The 24,015-nt window shown below is 39.6% G+C and overlaps 1 protein-coding gene across 5 annotated transcripts in view; it reads left to right on the top strand.

Annotated features, from left to right (window-relative positions):
- Positions 1-24,015, top strand: part of atg13 (ATG13 autophagy related 13 homolog (S. cerevisiae)) — a 128,993-nt gene that overhangs the window by 55,066 nt on the left and 49,912 nt on the right. For 4 of the 5 annotated variants that reach the window (XM_072272242.1, XM_072272239.1, XM_072272243.1 and 1 more), the window contains 3 exons: positions 8,863-8,961; positions 15,903-15,996; positions 17,781-17,879. In XM_072272242.1, coding sequence (XP_072128343.1) covers positions 8,863-8,961; positions 15,903-15,996; positions 17,781-17,879 — 292 coding nt within the window. The remainder of the gene's footprint in view (positions 1-8,862; positions 8,962-15,902; positions 15,997-17,780; positions 17,880-24,015) is intronic. The other variant, XM_072272244.1, reaches the window with a different exon arrangement.

The following is a 24,015-nucleotide window of genomic DNA, read 5'->3' on the forward strand; positions in this document are numbered from 1 at the left end:
CGGATTACAAATATTAAATATTAAAAATATTAAAAATTGTTAAAAATTAGTAAATATTAAAAATTTAAATTATAAATTATTTTACATCTTTTGTAAGCTAAAGATGACTTTTATGTCATGAAACTTAATTTCACATGTTCTGAATTTCTGTTCGTGTATTACACTGCTACATTAAGTTTTTGGTAACCTTTCATGTGGCACAATCTCAAGTTCCTTTTAATCTATAAGCACTACTGGCAGTGGTGCTCTTATCCATCTTATGCTCTCATGTTCTCAGAGAATAACAATCAATCTGTTAAACATGGTTTTCCTTTCATAACCCTTTTCACATTTGGCTATGACTCTGCTTGATTTTCTAAGCGTCCTGATGTTACTTCCAACTGATGTGGGTTCTACAAATGAGTCTGTTTTTTCCTGCATACTGTTTCCTTCCTTTCCGGATTCTGTTCCAAATGGTACAGTTTTGAAGTGAATAAAGACATCTTTTGAGGATGGCAGGACAAACTGGGAGAATTGGAAACTGAGATTATGTTAAATAAGCTTAAAAATCATGGCTGATGAATAAAGGTGGAACATATAAAGTAAGGGTGTTAGAATTCCTGTGAAACATTTATTTGGACCAGTGTACAAGTATTTGATTTGAAAGGTTTAATAAAGAAATAAAACTTGAGTGCAAAGAAATTTATGAGAAATAATAAAAGAGATCAAGACTTAAGATAATAAGAATTAGAGAAGGTGAGGTAATTATTCTTGAAGCAGGAGAGGCTCAGAAATTTTCATAGCAGTATTTAAAAGCACAAGGCATTTCAATAATTGATACAAGGATAATGGACTGAATTGCTTCATGTGCTGTATCATAGTAAGCTTAAATTAATTGCTTTGTCTTGAAAGGAAGATATATTTTCATTTTGCAATGTGATTGGTAAGTAAAACATCAAGCGCATAAGTTGGAAAATAACACATGAAGATACTAAATCATGCTGTAGACATTGTATTTGAATGCAGTCAACCCTAACGAGGATGATCATATTCCTAGGAAATGACTGGTATCACAATTTTCCGTAACACAAAGCCATGTCATCTGCAATGCATTAAGAATTAATAGTTGAAAAATATTTTTTGTTTATTTATTTGGTTGCTTTTTCACACTTTATTTTGTAACTAAAATATTTGGATAGTGATCATTGAGGAGTGAAATTCCAAAAAGAGACAAGTATCATTTGTTAAGGAATCCTACATTGAATAATAAGGATTCAAAATTGAGCCCTTAATATAACTTCAGACAAGGCACTATCCTTCATTGTTCTTGTGCCAGGCTAGCTGTCCGGTCAAAACTGAACAAGAAATACTTTTTTTAGATTATGAGGACACTCAGTCCTCGTTTATTGTAATTTAGAAATGCATGCATTAAAAAATGATACGATGTTCCTCCAGAATGATATCACAAGAAAACACAGGACAAACCAAGACTAAAACTGACAAAACTACATAATTATAACATATAGTTACAACAGTGCAAAGCAATACCATAATTTGATAAAGAGCAGACCATGGGCACAGTAAAAAAAAGTCTCAAAGTCCCAATAGACTCATCATCTCACGCAGGCGGCAGAAGGGAGAAACGCCCCCTGCCGCAAACCTCCAAGCGCCACCAACTTGCCGATGCAGCACCATTGGAAGCACCCGACCTCAGCGGACTCTGAGTCCGTCGGAAAACTTCGAGCCTCTGACCAGCCCCTCTAACACAGCCTCTCTGAGCACCATCCTCTGCCGAGCACTTTGACCCCGCCCCGGCCGCCAAGCAACAAGCAAAGCTGAGGACTCGGGGCCTTCTCCTCCAGAGATTCTGGATCACACAGTAGCAGCAGCAGCGAAGCAGGCTTTTCAGAAGTTTCACCAGATGTTCCTCCATGCTCTCACGTCTGTCTCCATCAAATCAGGACTGTGCACAGCACCTACTTGACAAATAACAGACATCACCGGAGTGACCACAAATAAACTTTTGATAGTTTATTTGAATTAATTGTATGAATTGCTTAATCTCACAGCCTCTGTCCACTGTTTATGATTATAAAAAAAGTTTCAATTCTTACACCATATCAATAATAGTGTGAAATGTTTCATGCCTCCTTAATTTACTAAGTAATTCAAGCCATACGTAAATTGCAGCATAGACTTTAAATAAAATTGTGGCATTTCTGGGCAAGAGAAACAGAATTGAAAAAAATGCATATATATTTTTTGTAAATGCAATAGTTTGCCAAAATCTGTAGGGGTTTGGGAGGGAGGTTAGATATCTTGGAAATGGAAGTGTCGGTGACCTTCGAAAACCCTCTACAGATGAGTAGGACGATTCAGCTCTTAGATAGGGCCAAATGTCGTGCAGTCAGCAATATCTGCAACATTAAATATGAAGTTTATAGTGTTCTTAATTACTGTAGTAATCAGTCTGTGTGCGTGGAATTACGAATGCAAGTAGAATTTTAAATTACTGGAATATGTTGGTAATACCACCAAATACCAAAATATTATAAGTTTCTCTTTCCTTCACTGCCCTGAGTTCCCTCTTTTTTTTTCCTATATCATAGATTAATTCCACATTTTTGTTAGTATTGGAAATGACATTCAATTTCCTTGACAAATGTAGTCTAGGAGCAATGAATAATGACAATGAAGGAAAATAAGGCATGCTTATTGAAGAACTAATAGACGAGAGGGTGGGTTTATATTTTGTCATTTGCATTTGTCTTTGGTATACAAATATAGCTAAATATATTCATGTAGATTTGATAGAAGTAGAAAAATTGAAAATGAATGCCAGCTTTTGAAATTAAATCTATTTCTGTTAATTAGTTTTAGAGAGTAGATTTGAGTCAGTTTTGTGAAGGAGTAATATTGGCAGCACTCTAGCATAAAATCTTTGCTCTAGACCAAGGGCCAAATATAAAACTTGAATATTAATATGCCCTTCTTATAGGTCAGCAGTCACCCAGTCAGCTGGATTTACACAAGAAAGTGCAGCAGGCTTTAATTTATTTCAGCAGTTATAAGCATTGGTCAATTATATAAAATGTATGAGAGATGACATAAGTTCAAAGCACTTTTTTTTTCATAGTATATATACATCATACAACCTTGAGTTTCTTCTTACAGGCAGCCACAAAACAAAGAAACCCAAAAGAACCCATTTTTTTAAAAAAGACCATCAAATACCTAATGTGCTGAGAGAAAAAAAATGCAAGCAATAAATGCAAGCAAATAGCATTTTGAACTGAAGTCGACAAAGGGAGTTTGTCCATGGACCCTTGGTTCAGCGCAAAGTGGAGCAGTGAGCTGAACTGGCCTGTCCCTCGCCTCTGGCCCCGACACCCTGACCTTTACAATTTGGCCCAGTGCTTAAATTGTCATCCAAACATCGGGTTCAGTCACCTCGATACACTCTGTCTGGACCCCCCCCCCCCCCCCCCCCGCCATCTCAGTTCGGCCTGTACCCAACTTTCCCAATTCATCTTGGTGCTGAAATCATTGCCCAAATGTCAGGTTCATTCACTTCAATGCACTCTGGAGCCTGGACCTCGCTGCCTTGACTTGACTTGTACCTGACTTCTGATCTTTGCCTGGCACTTGAATTAATCAAACCTCAGGTCTTCCTCACTCTCAGTTGCCTCTAAGTCCAAAGGGAAGTTGCAGACTATTACTTGCGATTGTTTGCCAGAAAAAGCGTGATTAGCAAAATACTGAGTTCTTTTCCTTGTTTCATTGGCCACCAGCCAAAAGTTGCTGAGATAGAGAGAGGGGTTTAGACGGGGTGGAGTTTGCTAGGTCTGTTCAGGAAGGTTTCTCGACATGCTATGTATATAAGCCTAAAAGAGGAGAGGCTGTACTTGATCTGGTATTAGGAAATAAACCTGGTCAGGTGTCAGGTCTCTCAGTAGGAGAGCATTTTAGAGATAGTGATCACAATTCTATCTTCCTTACCATAGCATTGGAGAGGGATAGATAGATAGATATACTTTATTGATCCCGAGGAAAATTGGGTTTCGTTACAGCTATACCAACCAAAAATAGAGCGTAAATATAGCAATACAAAAACCACAAACAATCAGACAACAATATGCAAACTATGCCAGATGGAAATAAGTCCAGGACCAGCCTATTGGCTCAGGGTGTCTGGACCTCCACGGGAGGAGCTGCAAAGTTCGATGGCCACAGGTAGGAACAACCTCCCATGACGCCCAATGTTGTATCTCGGTGGAATGTGGCCGGAGTCCAACAGCAAAAAGTTCGATATCCGGTCTACAAACACATTCCTCAATCGTAATATGATCAGGATTGCACCATCTGTTGATAACCAGAACAGCAAGCCCCCAACTCCTTTACACTTACCGCTCTCAGTGCACTTCTGGTCAGCCTGAACGGTCTAGAAGCCCTCCATGGAAAAGTTTTGGTCAGGTATGTCCTCGTGCAGCCCCGTTTCAGTGAAACACATAACACTGCACTCCTGAAACGTTCTCTGACTCCTGGCTAGCGCCGTCAACTCGTCCATTTTATTACCCATCTCACTCCTCTTCTCCATAAGTCTCTGTTGTCTCGACCCGGTCTTCTTTCCTTGCCTTTGTGATCCCCTTCTGTGTGTTTTCCTCCAGACTTCAGCAGGGGTGTCCGCTGCTCTGTTCACTAAACCGGCTGGCGTAAGCACAATCAGCTGGTCCCTGGAATAAACAATGTGACCATACTGCTGCCCCGCTAATGAGACATGTCCGAATGTAACTATTTCCAGCGCTAAAAACCCAAATAAAACTCTCTCCACCAGCATGTTAGAGAGGGTGCAGCTTCAACGTGTTACCATGAAAAAAATACAACAAATAACGTAAGCTAAAAAAATAAGCAAACTAGTCAGAATGGCTGTAACAGGCTGCATGCATGACCGGTGCATATGCACAGGAACAGACAAGTTAGGGAAATATTTCATTGGAGTAAGGGGAAATATGAGGCTATCAGTCAGGAACTTGGAAGAATAAATTCGAAACAGATGTTCTCAAGGAAATATACGGAAGAAATGTGGCAAATGTTCAAGGGATATTTGCATAGGGTTTGCGTAGATACGTTCCAATGAGACAGGGAAAGGATGGTAGGGTGAAGGAACTGTGGTGTACAAAGGCTGTTGTAAATCTAGTCAAGAAGAAAAGAAGAGCTTATGAAAGGTTAAAAAAACTAGGTAATGATAGAGATCTAGAAGATTATAAAGCTAGCAGGAAGGCGCTTAAGAATGAAATTAGGAGAGCCAGAAGGGGCCATGAGAACGCCTTGGTGGACAGGATTAAGGAAAACCCCAAGGCATTCTACAAGTATGTGAAGAGCAAGAGGATAAGACGTGAGAGACTACAGTCGGCCCTCCTTATCTGTGAGTTCTGCATGCGCGAATTCAACCAACTGTGAATCGGGAAAACCCGGAAGTTCTCTCTCCAGCACTCGTCGTTCAAGCATTGTTCGCTTCGCGTCTCGTTTGGTCGCTACTTTGTTTCTGTGAAAAAATGGCTCCTAAAAAGCAATTACCTGGTCAAAGCAATTCCTCAAAGGCTCAGAGGGAGCGTAAAGTGCTATCTCTCACCAAGAAATTAGAAATATTAGATCTTTTGAAAAGTGGCATGTCACATTCCGAAGTGGGCCGTAAGGTCGGTAAGAACGAATCGAGCATTCGCACTATAAAGCAGAAAGAAGCTGAAATTCGTGAAAGTGTTAGTGCTAGGGATGGCTGGCTAGCTATGTAAAGTGCTACAGCCTCAGGAACTTAAAGATCACGGGAGAATTGGCATCCAGCATTCCCAGAAGAGCTACGATGGTTGCGTCTGTACTGAACATGTACAGACTTTTTTTCTTGTCATTATTCCCTAAACAATACAGTATAACAACTATTTACATAGCACTTGCATTGTATTAAGTATTATAAGTCAACGGAACAGAAACACTGAGTACGGTGGGTCCTGTGCTGCCCTGGGTCCTAAAGTCCACCCGCACTGAACCAGGTTAAATAAGGGACTTGAGCATCCGCGTTTTTTGGTATCCACGGGGGGGTCTCGGAACCAATCCCTCGCGAATAAGGAGGGCCGACTGTAGGACCAATCGAGTGTAACAGTGGGAAAGTGTGCATGGAAACGGAGGAGATGGCAGGGGTACTTAATGAATACTTTGCTTCAGTATTCACTGTGGAAAAGAATCTTGCTGATTGTAGGGATGACTTGCAGTGGACTGAAAAGCTTGAGCATGTAGATATTAAGAAAGAGGATGTGCTGGTGCTTTTGGAAAGCATCAAGCTGGATAAGTCACCGGGACCGGACGGGATGTACCCCAGGCTACTGTGGGAAGCAAGGGAGGAGATTGCTGAGCCTCTGGCAATGATCTTTGCATCATCAATGAGGACGGGAGAGGTTCCGGAGGATTGGAGGGTTGCAGATGTTGTTCCATTATTCAATAAAGGGAGTAGGGATAGCCTGGGAAATTATAGACCAATGAGTCTTACTTCAGTGGTTGGTAAGTTGATGGAGAAGACCCTGAAAGGCAGGATTTATGAACATTTGGAGAGGCATAATATGATTAGGAATAGTCAGCATAGCTTTGTCAAAGGCAGGTCATGCCTTACAAGCCAGATTGAATTTTTTGAGGATGTGACTAAACACATTGATGAAGGTAGAACCGTAGATGTAGTGTATATGGATTTTAGCAAGGCATTTGATAAGGTAGCTCATGCAAGGCTTATTGAGAAAGTAAGGAGACATGGGATCTAAGGGGACATTGCTTTGTGGATCCAGAACTGGCTTGCCCGCAGAAGGCAAAGAGTGGTTGTAGATGGGTCATATTCTGCATGGAGGCTGGTGACCAGTGGTGTACATCAGGGATCTGTTCTGGGACCCCTACTCTTTGTGATTTTTATAAATGACCTGGATGAAGAAGTGGAGGGATGGGTTGGTAAATTTGCTGATGACACAAAGGTTGGCGATATGGATAGTGTGGAGGGCTGTCAGAGGTTACAGCAGGACGATGATGGGATGCAAAACTGGACTGAGAAGTGGCAGATGGAGTTCAATCTAGATAAGTGTGAGGTGGTTCATTTTGGTAGGTCAAATATGATGGCAGGATTTAGCATTAATGGTAAGACTCTTGGCAGTGTGGAGGATCAGAGGGATCTTAGGGTCTGAGTCCATAGGATACTCAAAACTGCTACGTAGGTTGACTCTGTGGTTAAGAAGGCATACGGAGCGTTGGCCTTCATCAATCGTGTGATTGAGCTTAAGAGCCGAGAGGTAATGTTGCAGCTATATAGGACCTTGGTCAATCCCCACTTGGAGTACTGTGCTCAGTTCTAGTCGCCTCATTACAGGAAGGACGTGGAAACCATAGAAAGGGTACAGAGGAGATTTACAAGGATGTTGCCTGAATTGGGGAGCATAGGTTGGGTGAACTCAGCCTTTTCTCCTTGGAGCAACGGAGGATCAGAGGTGACTGATAGATGTGTACAAAATAATGAGAGGCGTTGATCGTGTGGATAGTCAGAGGGTTTTCCCCAGGGCTGAAATGACTAGCACGAGAGGGCATGGTTTTAAGGTACTTGGAAGTTGGTACAGATGATGTCAGGGGTAAGTTTTTACACAGAGAGTGGTGAGTGCATGGAATGGGCTGCTGGCGGCGGTGGTGGAGGTGGAAACGATAGGGTCTTTTAAGAGACTCCTGGATAGATACATGGAGCTTAGAAAAATAGAGAGCTATAGATAAGCCTAGATAGTTCTAAGGTAAGAACGTGTTCGGCACAGCTTTGTGGGCCGAAGGGCCTGTATTGTGCTGTAGGTTTAATGTGTTTCTATTCACCAGCACCATCTTAAACCAGAATTACTTCAAATTGTTCAACAACAAAAGTTTTAAAATCATCCATCACAAGCTATTTACAGTCATAAAAATTAAACCAAAATTATTGATATTTCCCACTGACATTCAAGTAAACTAGAAATAAACTTTAAGAGCAGTTGTAGTTTGGTTTTTGATGCTTCAGGTGTAGAACAAGGGTTTTCTCTGATTTACGAATCAAAAAGAGTGATAAACCATTAATGTAAGTAAGAACGCAATCAAATTTATTTACATACTATTTTGCTGAAGTCTGAAATATTTTGCTCCAACTACTGTTTGTCTTGGTGCCTATTTAAAGGCAACCTTTTCAAAGGAACTAAGGATTCAAAATGTCTCATTATCTACTGTCTTGGAATGGAATTTTATCATAGCATACATTACAATAGCCAGTGAGTTCAATATTGTAGTCTAATCTTGTGAATAAAATCATTTTTGTTATTTTCATTTCATGATTCATAATTTGGTTCTTTTTCTTTCCATTTTTATCATCTGTGTCATGCTTGTGGTTTGTTCTAATTTAGACTGTGAATGCAGACAGAAATCAAGCTCGTTTGCAATTACACCCCAATGTTTTGACTGTTTTTGATTACTAGAATCTCCTCGTACCTTGGTTGTATTGCAGTAATTAATATGTGGTGAATTAAGTCACTCTGAAAATAAACAGTTTCTAAAATTAAAGCAGCCTATAAATGTATCTCTTGTCTAAAACACACAACTGTGATTAAAAATATGTGGTCTCTGCTTGCACCAGCGTTTATTATTTTTGACCCTGTTTATCAAAATAGTTCTGGTTATTCTTCACATGCTATCATTTTGATAATCTTGCCAAATATCTGTTTATGCAAGTGAGCTATTACTAAGTTAGACCTTTGTCCTACTGCTTAACGTGATCAGTTAAGCAGGGAACATAATAGTTGTCATTTCTAGGAGCTCTTTTAATTTTTACTTTGAATTATTTCACAGGCAGTTGGAGCGGACCCAGCCAATCATGGGAATTATCATAGACCACTTTGTAGATCGTCCCTATAGTGGATCATCACCACTGCACCCATGTAACTACAGGTGGGACAGTAACAATAGTCTTTAAGTATAAAGTGTACATTGATAACTGTACTGTAGAATTAAGGTTTAGGTAGTTTATTGAAATTGCCAGTCAAGTCCATTCTGAAAGATAACATTGTAGCTTAGTTTTACGTCAAAGTCTTCTGGAGAGGTTGTCACTGATGGTCTTGGAGAGCCTCCTGATTTGTATGGTGCGATGCTATGGTGTGTTACTCTGTTTCACACCAGTGCTATATTTGATACCAGTTCAGGATGGCACAGTAGCATAGTGGTTAGCACAACGCTTTACAGTACGAGCAACCTGGGTTCAATTCCCGCTATTGCCCGTAAGGAGTTTGTACTTTCTTCCTGTGATTGTGGGTTTCTGACAGGTGCTCCAATTTCCTGTATTGTTTGATAGATTAATTGGTCATTATAAATTGTCCCATGATTAGGCTGGTATTAAATTGGGGGCATTGTTGGCCTGCATGGCTCAAAAAGACCTATTCTGCACTGTATCTCAATAAATAATTTTCCATAATTTTATTTATCATTTCCGAATTTACAATGTTAAGATTTTTGAAAAGCAGAATGAAGACAATTCATCATTGTTTTCTTATCAAATTCATTTCATCTTTCATGCTCTTGTTTCACACATTTCTTACTTTCAGCATTAAGAATGTACATAATTCTAAGACCACCATTTGGAAAAAAAAATTCCAGTGTCTAAAGCATGCTACATAAATGCATTCAGAAATAGAAAGCAAGCAACTGCTAAGACTACTAAACAAAGCCAGTTATGGTAAGATCAACAGCTTTCATGTAAAATTGTCCAATCCTGTGATTTAAGGAGAGGTTATTCTTCTTAGCTGTACACTCTCTGTGCTTGCACACGTACACTCTCTCCTCTCTCTGCGCAGATAGGCTCTCCATAGTCCATAGGGATTTCAGTATTCCACAGGAACATCATGTAACATCTTTATAAAACAATGGTTAGCCCTTATGTGGATTACTGTGTACAGTTCTAATTGCCACACTGTATGAATGATGTGACTGTACTGGAGAAGGTGCAATAAGATTCACCTGGATGGTATTTGGTTTGGAGTGTTTCAGTTATAAGTAGAGACTGGATAGGTTGGGTTTTTCTTCCCTGGAGAGAAGGCGGCTAAGGAGTGACCTGTTAGAGGTCTATAAAATAATGATGGAGATAGGGTAGATAGTAAAAATCTTAGTCCCGGGGTGGGGGGGATCTGATTTAAACTGAGATGTAAGCAGAGGGAGAATTGGAAATGCTTTCAAATAAATTGTACAGTTCATTTATTTAAGATGTCCCTTACATGTCCTCTTAGCAGAGATAAACACCATTACTTCAGTCAAGTGTATCCTTAAACTTTGCTCTTTGTATATTTCAGTCCTATCTCCAACAATATCTTTGTGCTTGTCACAACACAGCTTTCTAGACTCAACACTGAGTTTGACAGTCATGATAATTATCATTTTTGGCATTTTTATGTGAGCTTTCCAGATTGCTGAGCCTCTGGCAATGATCTTTGCATCATCGATGGGGACGGGAGAGCTTCCGGAGGATTGGAGGGTTGCAGATATTGTTCCCTTATTCAAGAAAGGGAGTAGAGATAGCCCAGGGAATTATAGACCACTGAGACTTACTTCAGTGGTTGGTAAGTTGGTGGAAAAGATCCTGAGAGGTAGGAGTTATGAACATTTGGAGAGGCATAATATGATTAGGAATAGTGAGCATGGCTTTGTCAAAGGCAGGTCGTGCCTTATGAGCCAGATTGAATTTTTTGAGAATGTGACTAAACACATTGATGAAGGAAGAGCTGTAGCGTATGTGGATTTCAGCAGGGCATTTGATAAGGTACCCATGCAAGCCTTAATGAGAAGGTAAGGAGGCATGGGATCCAAGGGGATCTTGCTTTGTGGATCCAGAACTGGCTTGCTCACAGAAGGCAAAGACGGGCTGTAGACGGGTCATATTCTGCATGGAGGCCGGTGACCAGTGGTGTGCCTCAGGGATCTGTTCTGGGACCCCTACTCTTCATAATTTTTATAAATGACCAGGATGAATAAGTGGAGGGATGGGTTAGTAAATTTGCTGATGACACAATGGTTGGGGGTGTTGTGGATAGTATGGAGGGCCATCACAGGTTACAGCGTGACATCGATAGGATGCAAAACTGAGCTGAGAAGTGGCAGATAGGTTGAACCCAGATAAGTGTGAGGTGGTTCATTTTGGTAGGTCAAATATGATGGCAGAATATAGTATTAAAGGTAAGACTCGGCAGTGTGGAGGATCAGAAGGATTTTGAGGTCTGAGTCCATAGGACACTCAAAGCTGCTGCGCAGGTTGACTCTGTGGTTAAGAAGGCATAGGGTGCATTGGCCTTCATCAACCATGGGATTGAGTTTAAGAGCTGAGAGGGAATGTTGCAGCTATATAGGACCCTGATCAGACCCCACTTGGGGTACTGTGCTCAGTTCTGGTCACCTCACAATAGCAAGGATGTGGAAACTATAGAAAGGGTGCAGTGAAGATTTACAAAGATGTCACCTGGATTGGGGAGCATGCCATATGAGAATAGGTTGAGTGAACTCAGCCTATTCTCCTTGGAGCGGCAGAGGATGAGAGGTGAACTGATAGAGATGTATAAGATGATGAGAAGCATTGATCATGTGGACAGTCAGAGGTTTTTTCTTGGGGCTGAAATGGCTAACACGAAAGGGCACAGTTTTAAGGTGCTTGGAAGTAGGTACAGAGAAGATGTCAGGGAAAAGTTTTTTACGCAGAAAGTGGTGAGTGTGTGGAATGGGCTGCCGGCAACAGTGGTGGAGGCGGATATGATAGGGTCTTTTAAGAAACTCCTGGATAGGTACATGGTGCTTAGAAAAATAGAGGGCTGTGGGTTACCCTAGGTAATTTCTAAAGTAAGTACGTGTTTGGCACAGCATTGTCAGCCGAAAGGCCTGTATTGTGCTGTAGGTTTTTCTTTGTTTCTATGTTTCTAATTTACTCTATGTTCTTGGTTCTAATTTACTCTATGTTCTTGGCCATAATTTCAGAAAAATTCTCCATGTGCAGCTTCTTCATGCCTACCTTTTGTTCCCTGTTAGCATCAGTGTTAGCAAATGTTAATCTGGATTCTCTTCCAATATGTGTGATCTGACTTACTGAATATTTACAGCACCTCCTTTTTTTTTATATTTTTAGTACCAGCTTTCAAATTGCCTTATTGCCTCTTTTAATGTTCATTATTTGGCCTTATTTAACCCCAAGTCCCATTCTCTATGTTTTAATACATTTATTTCATACTAAAGTTCAAAAAATATTTAATGTCAAAGTACATAAGCACTGAGATTCCTTTTCTTGTGGTCGGTCATTCACAGCAAGTGCAAAGAAACACAATAGAATCAATCAAAGGCTGCAGACAACAAGGTGGAGAAACAACCAGTGTGCAAAAGACAACAAACTGCAAATACTGAAGTAAAATAGCAGTAATAATGATAAATAAACAATAAATATCGAGAACTTGATATGAAGAGTCCTTGAAAGTGAGGTTGTGTTCAGTTCAGTGTTGGTGTGATTCAGATTTCAATCTGAAACATTAAAACTCTTTCTCCTGTCTATAGATGGTGACTTTTCAGCTGAACATTTTTTGTTTATATTTCAGATTTCCAGCATTTCTATTCTTGTCCACTGTCCTCATCAAGGACATTTTATTCCCTTAAGATTTTCAGTTGCAAACTACTGATTGTGTGTTTCAAGCTGAATCTTTACATCCATATATTGGCCAGCATCCATGTGCTCAGTCCCTATAGTTCTCTAAACTACACTTGTTTATCATTCCTTTTCATCCTGTGCATTGGTTTCCAATCCCACACTTTGAAAATCCTGCTCTTGGCCTTTTTCTTTTTTGCCTGGAGAAATGTGTACATTTCTCACTCGCACATTTCCCACATTGTCTTTGTGGATTCAATCCACTTCGTCCAATGAGCTCCATCTTCTTGTTTTTGAATTTGCCAAATTCTATTTGCACTATTCTAACATGATTCATTTAACTTGACAGAACTTTTTGTCCATTTACGCTGTTTTAATGTAACTGCATGTTTTTCCACTTGAAAGATGCACCATAACTCCAAGTTGTCGGTGTTTTTGGCTGAGTTCAATACTGGTACTACTTTGTAGTAGCTAACTATAATAATCCTTCAGGATTCCTACTTGGTACTACATTTGCCAGTGTTGCATTGATTAAACAAGAGGTAATATATTCCTTTCCCTGTATGTCTGAAGCTTGAAATTTTCAGTGAACACAGGAGCACCACTTACACAGTTTCCAAGCCCACCACCATCTTCACCCACCTCCATTCTCCCAATATCTAGGTGAGATTCAGGGTTACACAATTGAATTTGATAGATCAGAATACAAAATCGTGAGTATGAGCTATATTCTAATCAGTGTCAGTCTTCTCTGGAGAAGTCCTTGATCAAATTTGCTGACAGAAAGATTGCAGATGAGTGCAAAATACTCCTTCCAATTGATTGTTCTAGAATGTAGGATTCTTGGGATAAAGGACTGCTGTGATCTAACCCAAAGGACAAATGACTTTCATATACACAAAAATGTATCATGAGAAGTTATTAACTTCTCCTCTACATGGGAAACCTTGCTACCCTTCTTCACGTTACTGCCTGGGGCTAAGTGGAGAAAGTCTCTGACAAGGTTGGCACACTATTCCAGATTTTGCTGTTCCCGTTACAGGTTATTTTAGGTCTGCTTTCAATTTGTCCATCCACATCTGTGAAATGTAATGCCAATATTCCATGCTGTAGTAGGACTACTTCACTGGGTTAAGACATTTAAGATTTTTGCATAGGTATGATGCTACATTGGAGTCCTAGAGTTGTACAGCATAGAAACCGGCCTTTCAACGTGCCATGTTTTGGTCAACCACCATGTCTACCTATACTAATCCTGCTTGCCTGCATTACTTCCACATTACTCAATGCATTGCTCTTTCAAGTACCTCACCAAATGTCCCTTAACTGTTGTTATTCCTGCCTCTAGGAGATGTGTACCACAGCTCCCCTAGGATCATTCAGAGTGCAAAGTGTGCTGCAGTATCTCAGATACCGTAAACTTCACAGCAGACTTGTGACTTATATTGAAGTCTTCAGGAAATTGTTCTTATCAAAGGCATACTAGCTCTTAAGTAAATTTACTGAGAGGGCTTCAATACCTCATGTTTTAGGATGGACAGAAATAACGGTTGAAATCATAGTTAACTATTCTCCACACACTGGAATGCCATATATGAATTTTTTTTCTTCCTTTTCCCAGTCTTCCCCATAAAAGGTATGGGACTGAAAGATAGGAGTTCAATGGATTGATTGTAGTCACCCTGTTCCCCATTGATTTTTCAACTATCTAGTCAAGAACCATTATCACTTTACATATAAGCAGAATTTCAATTTGTAAAACTCGTTTGGTTTCAGCTCATGAACCAATTGGTTTTGTAGAGACCCATTTAGTTCAACCACTATATTGTCAGTGACAAATGGATAATAATTTCCAAATTATAAATCAGTTTTACTGCCTAGTTCTTGTTGCTCTGAGAGGTAACAAAATAGCTTGCAAAAATATTGAAACATCAGCCCGGAAGAATAGAGCAGGCATGACAGCTATCAATACTGAAACTGGCAGATTGTTTTATAGCTGCTTCGCAGTACAGGAAGAAACCAGATGTTCTTTCTGCTGTTCTAAAATTCATTAATCTTTTTGCTAGTTTGTTTTACATAGATAATAGAAACAAATAACATTGTCGCCACACAGCTCCTTTGACTTGGATGTCTTGGGCATTGTCTGATGGAGTTCCCGCAATCTTCCTGTGATTGCATGGGGCTTCCTGGTGTATTCTAATTTCTTGCAACATCCCAAATACAAGCTGTCAGATTAAATGCTCACTGTAAATTGCTGCTAGTCTAGGTGGGTAGCAGGAGAACCAGAGGGGAATTGATGGGCATGTGAGAGAGAACCAGTTGTAAGGAAATAAGTGAAGAAGTGAGACTGATGATAATACTTTGAGAACTGGTGTAGATCTGATGGGTCAAATGGCATCCTTCTATGTTGCAAGAAAACGTGAGTAATATGATAGTCACATGAGCGATAGAGACTACCATATTACTTTGTCAACCAGAAATTCTCCTCGCATTGTACCTTAGTTTCTTTGAAGTTGTATTGTTGTAATTTTTAAATTCTGATTTAGCATGTGAATATTTAATGTGAACAGCATTCTTTAATGTCACCTCTACTTAATGTTCTGGGATACGGTTTAACAAGATTACGTTCCAAGTAAACATGACTAATGAAAGTTTGGGTTTGACACCTAAACAGTGTCTTTATTTCAAATGTGCAGTGCAATGGGAAACCAAGCACTGAGCAAACTCATTAAATACATGAGAAAATCTGCAGATGCTGGAAATCCAAAGCAACATACGCACAATGCTAAAAGAACTCCAGCACAGTGTGAGTTGCTTTGGAGCCTGGCCTGCTGAGTTCCTCCAGCATTTTGTGTGTGTTGCTCATATTAAATAATTTAAGGTACAATGTCATCAAAACAAAAAGCATTGTTTTATGAAATGTGAAATTGTAATCTGTCCACTAGAACTGGCTAAGAACCTGCATTTTCAGGCTATGTGCTTCAGTTACATTCACATGGAATTCTGAACTCCCATCCTGAAGACTTTGAAGCTTGTATTATATTGCACGTCAAAGCACTGAAATAACAATCAGTTTAGAAAAATCCTCTCATCGTGATGGTATGATATTGCCGTGATATGTTGGGGTAAATAAGAATAAGCTTTATCTACACACTGTATGGTTTTGAAAATAAAATTGAACAAAATGCATGAAGTAGATCAAAATATTTCTTGCTGGCCCCTGCAGGACATCTAATGAGGAGGATACAGGGACTTTTCCGTCTGTAGAAGATTCTCAGGAAGTGTGCACGACCTCTTTCTCCACTTCCCCTCCCTCACAGGTAAGAAATATGAACCATCCTTAACATACTTCGTGGATTTTCTTGGTAGTACACTTCGATTGAACTCATAACCTTCCCATGTGATGGTTCATGAGCAGTGGTTAGTACTCTATAATTTATTGATCAGATATTTAATTACGGCAGCTGAAAGTACAGTAAATAGAGAAGTTACAAAAAAGGCCTTTATGTTGATCTGGCTATCTATGTTATCAGATTTCTACAAATGTAGGAGTATGTCTGAATCTAAAATCAACACAAACTTCATTTACAGTACTGATCAGGAATATGCACTGAACCCTCCAGAACTATTCACTGATAATTTTTAAACTACTTCACAGTTTCCGTAATTGGACAAAAAATGCATTAACATACACCTTCAAGGAGCTGTGTGATCAGTGTTCAGTTTCCTAGAGATTATAGGTTAATTGCAAGTTCTGTGCAAGAGAGACTTCACCATTGACCCCAGATAGGAAAGCTAATATACCATCCCCAACTTGTATTCATTCTGTTCATGGGCATGATGTCCATTCAGTTCATCTGTAGATAACATCCTTACACTTCTGGTGTGAACAAATTCAGCTAGATACTGTGAAACATTTCCCTCCAAATTAAGGAATTTGTACATGTGGCAGTTGAGCAGCTACATGTACACTGTGACAATTCTTCAATGTTGCTTTAAACTATCAGTTTGACCTCCCACATTTAGTATTTTTTGGGAATATAGATTGGGTATTAAAGTAAAATTCAAAAATAATGAAAAATCTTAATCAATTAAAATTATGATTAACGTATCAGCATGAAAGGACTGATTATGATGATCTGTTATTAGTAGGGAACTAGATGAGGAGTCAGAAATAAGCTACTTGCTTGTCAGTGCTGGACAGCTGGGCTAGTGAGCCAACATTGTGGGATCGATCCATTCTTAGTGTTGGGAGGGAACCTGCAGCTATCGATGAAGAAGGACAAAGAACAGAGGTTGATAATTGGGATGGATGTTGCAGGAGTATTTTGCATGTTGAGCTGATCTCCAGTCTAACCAGAGTGAGGCTGAAGTTTGTGAGTGAGAAGGATGGTGAGCTTTTGTGAAGAGGGGGGTGCTATTGAGTTGAAGCTGGAATGGGAGGGCGACTCCAATTGGAAATGGATGGGTGAGACAGCCCCAAAAGGAAAGTGTCTGATAGTTAAGTTGAGGTTAAAGATAAAAAGTTTACTTGCCCTCTGCCAAGTAACCTAATCTTAAGCTTAATGCTGAAAGGGGTGCTACAATCAATCTTGGCTTGCAGAACATGGAGGAAAAATGTTGATTAGAAGATATGCTGCTAATTATTATTCACTGACCTCCACTGCCTGAATAGAATAAAACTCAGAGGCCCTACTTGTTGGTAAATCTTGCTGTATAGTTTCACACATGGAATGTGATCCTTGACACTTGTAAGATCACAGTATAGTGAGTCACCAAGTTGTTAAGGAGAAAACTAAAGGGAAGCAAAGTGAACTTTGTATGTTTAAAATCTGAAAATATCCATATGGTCATCATTGGAGCTTTGGTGAGCAGTTGGGCAAAGATTTGATCACTGAAATAAATTAAATTAGGTCAAATTGTAGTTATGTTCAGTACCAAATTGCATCAGTGTGAGTACATATTAAAAATGTCTTTTTTCAAATATTGTTCACATTGTATATCAAAGTTGATATTTTTGAAATCTGACCTTTTTTCTCTCTAAGTTCTGTTTTCCTTTTCTCTTTCTTTCTTCTCTTTTGTGTTTGTCTATGTTTGTGTGTAGTGTGTGTTTACTATTAGTAAGACACATTTTCAGACTCCCAGGCCAGTGATAATGGACACACTGAAGGTCCCCATGCTAGGTTTGACCTTTACGCATCAAGTGAGTTTATATATTGTACGAATCGATAAAGATGTGCAAATTTCAACGTAACCCCTACCAATTGAATAGACATCTGTCAGGAGAAGAGAAAATGCTTTGATTTTTTTTTTTAAAGGTAATAGAATACAAGGATGGAGCAGAGTCAACAAGAGATTATGAAATGGAAATTATATTTGACAAGTCTGTCAAAAATGAGTTGTAATTAGTATAAATGTTATGAGTGATCCTGTGGGCGGTGTATTTGGGCTTTGAAAGGTCCCTTAATAGAGTACCACACAGGAGGTGATTCGATAAAATTAATGCAAGTTGGATTTTGGTGATAGGCAAGCATAAATTGAGAATAGTTAACGGGGGGGGGGGGAACAGAAAACAGAAATAAATGGATCATCTTGAGAATGCTTGTCTATAGTGGAGTGCCACAGGAGTTGTGCTGTGTTCCCAACTGTTCACAATTCTTAGATGGTTAGACAAGGATTCCAGGTATAATATATCTATGTGAGCCCGTGATACAAAACTGGGATTTAAACCAGAGTCATCATCTCTGTTGAACTAACATTCTGCAGGGATATTTTTATTTGACTATCGGTAGTTAAAATAAAGGGCAACATCCAGATAATGTTAACTGCTTATGCTATTGTGGGAAGCGAAGGCACTTGCAGGAAAAAAATAAGGTGCACACAATTACCATTTTGCCATGTTTATTTACCTCTTAGCTTTTGCAAATTGAAATTGCAAAGGCATGACTCTGCTCTGTTCTCTCAGGTGAGGAAGGTGAATTTGGGAAAATTTTAGGTGATTGTTGAGGAAGGAAATTGGGAGGTGGTGGCTATTGAAAAGCTATAAATATTAATAGAGTGCCTTTTGTTATTTCTAAGTTTTTATATTTTTTCCATTTTTGTGCATGTTCAGTTTTCATCTCTTTTGATTCCTGCAGTTTATAATAGAATGTATAAGTATCTTCACTGCATAGATGTCTGAAGTTTTAATTGGAGAAAAAATCTTATAACATGAACTCTCAACCTTGTTTGCTGCTTTATCTAGCTGTAGACATGTTTCCAAGCCAAACACAATCAGTGACTTTTATCAACCATTAAGCCTGTTATCCTACTCCTCTGTTGCAAGATGAACAAGTCTTGTATAAAAGCAATAGCACTGTGACACCTACTGCTCATTAATGTAATAAGTTCTTTAAAAACAATAAGATAAATGATATCATAATTTTACATGTGATTCCAATTATTCCTTTAATATACCTGAGGTGATATATAATTATACCGCACAAATACATACTTGGAGCCATTTATCCTGGTTAACTGCTTAACAACTAAATAAAGACCATTGCATCTCAGACTTTAGTCTTGAGTATACCAGTGAATTCTGTATTATAAAACAAAAGCTTTTAAATATTAGCAATTCATATCCAAAGTTGAAATTTGTGAGTAATGCTTCCTACGTTTGCACAATCATTCTATTAAGTAGTGCCAAACCAGTAAATAACTGAATAGTAATTTAAGCTTTCTCATACTTTGGCTTCAGCCAACTCCAGGTTTGTACAAAGGTCTTGTATTTCTTCTCTCTGGATAAAATGATTTTGCCTACCGGGTGCTAATTGTGTACCTGGTGATGGAAATGTCTTATTCTTGGCACTGAAATAATTATTTATTGCTATCAGACAAACTGCATCCTGCTCCTTCAACTTGAAATAGAAATATATGTGGTCACTTGCAAAATGTTAAACTTGTTCAAATTAAAGTCTTTGAGATTTACTAGGACCTTGGAAATATTTATCTTTTATATGTGCTGTTGTCTAGTTTCTCTCAATTTTGTATTTTTATATGCACAGTGCACAGCAAGAGAAAATAAATAAAACCCACTTAATGTTTTACATCAGAATGACTGGACATACAATGTGTGATGAACTATGGCAACAGTTTAACATTTTTTACATTATCTGTAGCATTATGAGGCAATTAATATGACAAGAAAAGTGTCATCATTTTCAACTTTGGAAGTCTGCACTAACAAGTATTTGTCCTGTAAGAAAAGACACATGCAGCATATATTCAATAAGAATACATCATGGCTTTGAAGAAAACTTGGAGATGATTGTGTTCCATACATCAAATGATGTGCGACACAGGAGCCTGCAGCTAGTGGTTTCCATGCAGCTTGGCCCTTGTCTTTCTTGGCAGTAGATTGTAGATTTGGGAGATGCTATTGGAGTAGTCTGAGTGATCGGCTGCAAAGCATTCTATAGATGGTACTTACTACAGCCATCGTGGGTTGGTGATGGAGAGAATGTCCAGACCAGCAAAGCCCAGTTGATTAGCATCCTATCAACCATCAGAGGCGATTGCCGATAGCGTCGCATCTGATCTGGGCCGACATTTATGTGCCGGATGGCACCTAATTAATTAGCTTGTTTATTTCGGCTTTTTTCTTAAAGATGTGTTGGGTGCGTTCCGGCCACCACTGCAGTGCTGCATTCTTTGCGGCAATGTATCGGACCGCGGCCCAGAGGTTGGGGACCACTGCTTTAGTCTTTTACCAGTTTGCTAATTCCATTGAATTTCCAGAGATGAGACACATTCCATTCTTTGAATTAACCAATAAGGGAGTCTCAATTCAAGTAATGTGATACCCACAACTGCAATGAAGTTCTTACAAAAGAAACTGCAAGCACTGGAAAACACTGAGCAATTACATGTACGTAGGAAATTATATAACAGTACAAACAAGCATAAGAAAGTTAAACTGAAGGAAAATAACAATTATACAGTCTAATCCAACACCCCCCCCCCCCCAATTCTCAATCACGCATTTAGAATCATAGCATCTGAAAATTCGGAGGCAGAAAATCTTCTCGTACTTGGGAAAGTTATGATTATTTTGCACTTAACATAAGTACAGGTGCCCCCCGCTTTTCGAACGTTCACTTTACGAAACCTCACTGTTACGAAAGACCTACATTAGTACCCTGTTTTCGCTTTCAGAAGGTGTTTTCACTGTTACGAAAAAAAAATTCAGCGCATGATAAAAGGCAGCACGTGCCCCGAGCAGCCGCTCTCCCCTGGATTCGGAACGGCATTGCTTTAACACGTGCCTGTGAGCAGCCGTTTGCAAGATGAGTTCTATGGTATCGGAAAAACCTGAAAGAGCTCGTAAGGGTGTTAAACTTAGCGTAAAACTAGACATAATTAAGCGTTTTGATCATGGTGAATGAAGTAAGGACAACATGAGTTTGGCTTGTGGAAGCTGACGAACATGATGTTGAAGCAACACACATAAAAGTTGCTGGTGAACGCAGCAGGCCAGGCAGCATCTCTAGGAAGAGGTGCAGTCGACGTTTCAGGCCGAGACCCTTCTGCTGCGTTCACCAGCAACTTTTATGTGTGTTGCTTGAATTTCCAGCATCTGCAGAATTCCTGTTGTTTTTGTTGAACATGATGTTGAAGAGGTTTTGGCATCCCATCACCAAGAACTGACAGATGAAGAGCTGATGCAATTGAAAAAAAAAGGATAACAATCGAAACAGAATGAGTAATGATAAAGTACGACTTTAATTTTGAAAGGGTACGTCGATTTAGGGGATATTTGCAGGGTGGTTTGAGTCCTTATTAAAGAACTGTGTGATAGAAAAATGCGCGAGGCTCAGCAGTCAAGCAAGCCTTCCACATCAGCCTCAGCAGACGATGAACCTCGACCTTTGACATCAAGGTGGGCAGTCATAGGAGAAGATGAGCTGCCTGCTCTAATGGGAACAGATGACAAGATGACACCCCAGTGTCCCACCACCCCAGGCCACGGACAGATACCGATTCGCAGAGAATGCAAAGGTAGCCGGGAGGCACACAGCACATCTTTAAGAAAAAAGCCGAAATGAACATACTAATTAATTAGGTGCTGCTGACACGTAATTGTCGGCCCAGATCAGAGACGACGCAATCGGAAATCGGCACTAATCTGGGCCGACAATTACGGGTGGCACCTAATTAATTTGCATGTTTGTTTTGGCTTTTTTCTTAAAGATGTGCTGTGTACCTCCCGGCTACCACTGGACCCCTGCGTTCTTCGTGGCAATGTATCACTTGGCGGCCTGGAGGGTTGGGGCACTGCACCACCCCAGCCTGCGACGACTCAGTCTAACACACCATCATCAGTGTGCTCGGCAAGCTGTCTTCCTGATTCCCGTAAGTGATGCTACACTGTACATACATTATTTCTACTTTATATAGGCTGTGTATTTTTACGTGTTATTTGGTATGATTTGGCAGCTTTATAGCTTAAAGGTTACTGGAGAGAGTGTTCTTGCCAACAGCGCTTGCGTGAGATTTTTTGCCGATGGCGCTTGCGTGAGATTTTCACTACGGAGAACAGTTCAGTAATGATTGTGGAAAGGTATTTCTACTTTATATAGGCTGTGTATTTATCATATCATTCCTGCTTTTACTATATGTTACTGTTATTTTAGGTTTTATGTGTTATTTGGCATGATTTGGTAGGTTATTTTTGGGTCTGCGAACGCTCACAAAATTTTCCTATATAAATAAATGGTAATTGCTTCTTCGCTTTACGACATTTTGGCTTACGAACCGTTTCATAGGAACGCTCTACCTTCGGATGGCGGGGAAACCTGTAATGGAAATATCGAAGGTTGTTCATAGGATTATGTCACTGCTAGGTAGATTGGTTTTGTAAGCAGGCAGACTTACATGTGTTTAAACTGCTCTGTCAATGATCACCTTTATGCAAGTGTTAAAAAAAGATGTAAGTTATGGTAAGGCATATCAAGAGAAACATTTACCCGTAATATTGAGTAAAGGCAGCTTCTTAGACTTCCTTCGGTCAAAGAAATCCCATCAATCAGATTGATGTATTTTAGCTGTTTCTTTACAAATATGATCAGTCAAATCACTATGTCTTTGGTCTCATCAGGTATGTAAGTACAACCCTCCTTGGCTGTAATTGCACATGCTTCCCCCCCTTAACTGCTAAGAGAAGATCTAATGTCATACAATTCTCAAGTACCATCTTGCGCAAGGCAACCACTTCTAAGTCTGTGTTATATATTGAAATACCCAACAGCTAGGGGCATCAGCAAATTCATGTGATAACTCACAATTGAGTTACCTCATTGGCACACAGTTAGTAGGGAAACTTCAGCAGAAATATTAACAACAACGCATGATATTAGAATAAACTTCCTAATGTCCAGAATCCATCAACTCTGTTCAAAGTATTCTGACTGGTTAGCGATTTGCTCACTGTAGCCCAGCAGCACAGGCACTGGGTCAGAGGTTATATTAACCACAGTGCTTGTTGTCTACATCAGGTGCCACTTTTAATTCATTTGCAGTGGCTAGCATGTATCCACTTACTTTTACCTTCTACTTTTACCACTGAGATAGTAATTAACAGCACTTGATAAGGCCATTCCCATCAAGCTCCCAGTGGTTCTTTATGTGTTTTTTTTAATCAGGACCTACTCAGCAGGAATCGGAGTGTGTTCTTCTATTGGATCACTCCAAATGATAGGAACCTGTTGAGAAATAGACTGTACAGCTTGGTTTAATTTCACACAATAGTTACATAAACTGTCTACCGTAACGTGTATGTATATCAGCCTCTCTGAGATGAAGCACTCTTGGCAATGACATAGGACGCCCTGTTACTACCCTGAATGGACTCTGTTTAGTTTTCTTCTTTGGGGTTGCTCTGATGTTAAGACCATAGAAAGAGTAGTAGGATATTGTATGCCTTCCTTGTAATACTTGGTGGTTCATTCATTCGACTTATCCTGATGACTCTGAGGGATGTGGACTATGGAAAGACCATTCAGTGATCATCAGTTAACATAATTCCAGACAAATAATCCCAGTGAAATATTTGCGTAAGGTTGCTGTTTATTGACTACAGCTGAGCATTCAACACAATCATATCTTCAGTTCTAATTTTTAAAAAAGCTCCACAGCCTGGGCCTTTGTACCTCCCTCTGCTACTGGATCCTTGACTTCCTCACTGGAAATAACATCTCCTCCTCACTGACAATCAACACTGGCATACCTCAAGGATGCGTGCTTAGTCCACTGCAGTACTCTCTATGCCCATGGCTAGGGACAACTCCAATATCTATAAA

This window comes from Mobula birostris, chromosome 11 (genome assembly GCF_030028105.1).
Source record: "Mobula birostris isolate sMobBir1 chromosome 11, sMobBir1.hap1, whole genome shotgun sequence".
Lineage (NCBI taxonomy): Eukaryota > Metazoa > Chordata > Chondrichthyes > Myliobatiformes > Myliobatidae > Mobula > Mobula birostris.